The sequence below is a fragment of the Micromys minutus genome (genome assembly GCF_963924665.1).
Source record: "Micromys minutus genome assembly, chromosome: 6".
In the NCBI taxonomy this organism is placed as follows: Eukaryota; Metazoa; Chordata; class Mammalia; order Rodentia; family Muridae; genus Micromys; species Micromys minutus.
In genome coordinates this window covers 20,518,424-20,523,473 of record NC_137975.1, presented here as the reverse complement: position 1 = coordinate 20,523,473, position 5,050 = coordinate 20,518,424, and the positions used below count along the sequence as shown (strand labels likewise).

The 5,050-nt window shown below is 50.0% G+C and overlaps 1 protein-coding gene across 1 annotated transcript; it reads left to right on the top strand.

The window, feature by feature from the left end:
• The first annotated feature begins 277 nt into the window (after window positions 1-277).
• On the top strand, window positions 278-3,928 carry CXCR4 (C-X-C motif chemokine receptor 4). Its single transcript, XM_080918205.1, has 2 exons — window positions 278-358; window positions 2,497-3,928. The coding sequence occupies exons 1-2, from the start codon at window positions 344-346 to the stop codon at window positions 3,538-3,540; spliced, it is 1,059 nt and encodes a 352-aa protein (XP_080774331.1). The 5' UTR covers window positions 278-343; the 3' UTR covers window positions 3,541-3,928.
• Window positions 3,929-5,050: the final 1,122 nt, after the last annotated feature.

Here is a 5,050-nt window from a genome sequence, read left to right as displayed (position 1 = left end):
ATTCTATCCACGTGGGTAAGGATGGATGCACGACTCGCAGAACCTCCCTGGCTGACATGCTGCTTTCCCCAACTTAGAGGACACTATCGGGCCAGGCTCTGGACGCACACTAACTTAAAACACAACACCAGCCGCTCTCCGACTTCTGTTTGCCCGCGCTCCGCCCCTTCAGTCTCCTCCCGCCCCGTCCGAGCTGCGCATGCGCCGCCCCGCGAGCGTGTTTTTATAAAAGTCCGGCTCCGGCCAGAAACTTCAATTTTGTTGCCTGGTGCAGCAGGTAGCAGTGACCCTCTGAGGCGCTTGGTGCTCCGGTAGCCACCACGGCTGGAGAGCGAGTGTTGCCATGGAATCGATCAGTGTAAGTGTAAATCCACTTGCATCCTACTTTGTAGTCAACGTGCAAACGTGAGAACTTTGAGCGCAGCCCCTTCAGGAGCGCTTAGAAGCGACTGGAAGCTTGAGGGGTGTCAGGGTCGCAAAGAAGGGGAGCGGGAACTAATTTTTTTTTATGTATGTGAGCATGGCTATAGGGGGAGGAAGATGGGAATGTTTTTCTTGGTAAGTTGAGGGGGGACGGGTTCAGTTTGGAGCTTTCCTGAGGATGCTCCCGTCTCCCTCCCGCTTGAGTCCCGCGCAGGCTTGCACGCTGTTTGCAAACGACCCGTTTTTTTTTTTTTTTTTTTTGAACGGGGACACGGACCATGGTCTGGTCCCTCTGGCAACAGGGGTTTCTTTGAGTTTCTTGCACTGTGTGACTTTTGAGACTTGTGCGAATTTAGTCGGCACGCGTGGGCACTACATCCCGGGTTAGCGTTTTGGAGCGCTTCTTGGAGTTAGGAGTGAGGTTCTGAAATTCCTGACTGCAGACAGAGGAGTGCCGGTCTTCGGCGGGAAAACTGAGCTATCCTGCCTTGTCGCTAGCCTGGGGGGTTGCACAGACTGCGGCAGCCGTGGGGAGGTAACCGAACAGTGGCCCGCCTTGGGATGGAATAGCAGCGCTTTGTGGGCGTCCGACCCGCAGCCACCCCGCAGTGGCTAAGGAGCCTCCTGAGGTCAGGATTGCCTTTAGGATCGTTCGCGAGAAAGGGTCATAAGTCCGTTGTACCGTGAAGCTGCTGGCCAGGAGGTGTGCCGGGCTTGGCCACGGTTGGGGACAGGAGGGCGGGTTGGGACCGCACACCTGGGTTGTGCCCCGTTGGCTCGCCGCAGGGATGAACAGGTGCAAGCTTGGAGACTGTTTGACTGAGCCCCAGTGTTTAACCGTCGGTGGTTTCCTGAGCCTTTTGAAACCCCCTCGCTTAGGGAGGGTTTTGTTGTTTGGTAATTTTTTTTTTCGTTTCCTCTGGCGGCGCGCAATTCAAAGGCGCTCGCGCTGGAGCCGCCCAATCTGTCGCTAGCACCCGGAGGGACGATCCTGGCGCGCAGCCAGGAGGAACCCCTGGAACCGCTGCGGGTTGGTCTCGGGCCTGGGTGTGGTGGGCAACGGTGCCAACCCCTAAGTGGATGACTCGGACTTTGGGGTGCGCACGATCTAGACCCCTCCAGTTGTCTACTTCGGACCCCAGTAGCTAACTGGGTCCGCTGCAGGATGGAAAGCGACCGGAAAAGTGAGGAAGTGAAACTTGGGGCGAAAACCACGGGGTGCAGACCCCGTGACCTTCCCCACCCAGGACAGTGTGACTCTAACGTCTCAGATACACCCAGTGATAAACATGGGGTTGGCAAGAGAGACCCACCTTCCAGAGAAGCGCCGGTTATGGGGTGGAGTAGGAGACTCATTTGCTCCCGTCTAACACTCTGATGACCCTAAACCACCAAAGACCTTCACATTATCCCGCTTCCTTCACTACATATGACTTGAAATGTAATGGTCTGTGTTAGACAGGCGTGAGAAAAAACAAAGTTTTGTGCCTAAAAAGCTAAGAGTCTTTGGGGCACCCCCACCATCATGCTCCGTTTTTCTTTCTTTCCTCCTTTGGCTCATCTTCATAAAGAAACTCACACACTATGGCTCAGTAGATGGCTCACACCGCTTTGAGAGTGACTTCTTTGTGTGAATGGAGGATTTGTTTGTTTGTTTTGTTGGGTTTTTTGTTTGGGTGTTTGTTTGTTTGTTTGTTTGTGATTTGGGGAGGTTGGGGCTTTACTTTCTTTGCCTGCGATGAATTTTTTTTTCTTTCCTCTCATGAGCAGGGCAGGAGAGCTATCCAACACTAGGCGGTGAAGCCCTTAGAATCTCTAAGTCCTTTTGTTCTAAGCAAAGGCTCTCCTAATTGGTTCCACCAAAGAGGGTTTATAACAAAGTGACCAGAGAACTGCATTGGCTGCAGGGTTCTGTATTCTCGCTGGACCTTAGCCAGCTCTTTGGAGCTTTCTGGGGGAAGGCTGGATTAAAACCTGCTATCCATACTAGTTTTTGAGGCAGCAAAAGCACTTAAAACTCTGGAAAGGCTTGTTGACCTGGGAGTGACGTGCCTGTCCCTGTTCCTTTTGCAGATATACACTTCAGATAACTACTCCGAAGAGCTGGGGTCTGGAGACTATGACTCCAACAAGGAACCTTGCTTCCGGGATGAAAACGTCCATTTCAACAGGATCTTCCTGCCTACCATTTACTTCATCATCTTCGTGACTGGCATAGTGGGCAATGGATTGGTGATCCTGGTCATGGGTTACCAGAAGAAGCTAAGGAGCATGACGGACAAGTACCGGCTACACCTGTCAGTGGCTGACCTCCTCTTTGTCATCACACTCCCCTTCTGGGCAGTGGACGCCATAGCTGACTGGTACTTTGGGAAATTTTTATGTAAGGCCGTGCATGTCATCTACACCGTCAACCTCTATAGCAGCGTTCTCATCCTGGCCTTCATCAGCCTGGACCGGTACCTTGCCATTGTCCACGCCACCAACAGTCAGAGGCCGAGGAAGCTGTTGGCTGAGAAGGCGGTCTACATGGGCGTCTGGGTCCCCGCTCTCCTCCTGACTATCCCTGACTTAATCTTCGCCGACGTCATCCCGGGACAGGACAGGTACGTGTGCGACCGCCACTACCCTGACAACCTGTGGATGGTGGTGTTCCACTTCCAGCACATCATGGTGGGCCTCATCCTGCCGGGCATCATCATCCTGTCCTGCTACTGCATCATCATCTCCAAGCTGTCCCACTCCAAGGGCCACCAGAAGCGCAAGGCGCTCAAGACGACCATCATCCTCATCCTGGCCTTCTTTGCCTGCTGGCTGCCGTATTATGTGGGGATCAGCATCGACTCCTTCATCCTTCTGGAGGTCATCAAGCAAGGATGTGAGTTCGAGAGCATCGTGCACAAGTGGATCTCCATCACCGAGGCCCTCGCCTTCTTCCACTGTTGCCTGAACCCCATCCTCTATGCCTTCCTCGGGGCCAAATTCAAAAGCTCTGCACAGCATGCACTCAATTCCATGAGCAGAGGCTCCAGCCTCAAGATCCTTTCCAAAGGCAAGCGGGGTGGACACTCCTCTGTCTCGACGGAGTCAGAATCCTCAAGCTTCCACTCCAGCTAACACTTACGCAAAGACATATATAATATATATATGAGAAGGAACTTTTTTTATGTTACACATTTTCCAGATATAAAAGACTGACCAATCTTGTACAGTTTTTTTTTTTTTTTTTTTGACTGTTGGAGTTTATGTTTCTCTAGTTTTTTTTGTGAGGTTTGACTTAATTTATATAAATATTGGTTTTTGTTTGTTTGTTTTTATGTGAATGAGTGTCTAGGCAGGACCTGTGGCCAAGTTCTTAGTAGCTGTGTGTCTGTGTGTAGGAATGTAGAGCTGTAGAGGAAGGAACTGAACATTCCAGAATGTGTGGTAAATCGAGTAAAGCTAGAGCTGATCCTCAGCTGTTGCTAGGTAATCTCTTCATTCCCGAGGAGCACCCCACCCCCACCCACCCTGTTCTTAAATTGTTTGGTTATGCTGTGTGATTTTTCTGTAAAAGATGGCACTTAAAACCAAAGCCTGAAATGGTATTAAAATGCTGGGGTTTTTTTTTTTTTTTTCAGTTTTCCAGAGTGGATTGATTTCAGTACCTACAAATGTACAGTCTTGTATTATGTTGTTAATAAAAGCCAATGATAAACTTACTTGGTGGCATGCTGTGTTATCATTTCTGCTGGCTATCAGTAATAATATGTTTGGAAAAGTAGAGTGATGTGCACACATTTATGGCCTACCAGAGACCTTCTTGGATATATCCATGTGGGTTCACATATGTGTATATGCATTATATGCATTTGGTGGTCAACTTCAGATGTTCCTCAGGACCTGTCCCACCTGCTTTGGTTTGGTTTGGTTTGGAGACAGGATCTCTCACTGGCCTAGAACTGGATTAAGTAGGCAAAACTGCCTGGCTAGCTCCAGGGATCCAGCTGTCTTCCTCTCCAGAGTTGGGATTAAAGAATGCACGGGATGCCCAGCTTTTTCCTAGCATTCTGGGAATCAGACTTATGTTCTCATGCTTACAACAGCAAGCACTCTATGAACTGAGCAATCTCCCCAGCCTGTGTCTTAAGTGCTGTATATTTATGTAAGCTTTACAGTAACAGGCATACTTTCTGCTTCTATTAAGGGAACCCAGGAGCAGAGAGCTTAAGTGACTGGGTCTAAGATGAGAGACAGCAACAGCCAGTATCTCAAAGCCCGTGTTAAGAAGCTGAAGCCCTTACACTTTCAACTCAAGGAAAGTGAGGCATTCTCATGAAGGACCGACTCTCAGAAAGATGTCTGGGCATAAAGCAAGATACACATAAGCCATGGTGTTTGCCTTTCGAAGCAGCTTCTCATCTCTCCCACCTAGAGGGAAATCAGGCCAGGCGCTGTGTATCATCTAGCGAAGATGGCATCACCTTTTATGAAGGTGGGACCTGAGGCTCAGAAACCCGTGATACCTCTTATTTTCAGCTTACACAACCCAAACTTGACACCATTTATCCGTCTTACCCAGAATTGCCCCCCCAGAACACCTGGTCAAGATGCCGGCTGAATTGTTACCAAACACGAGGCCAAAAGT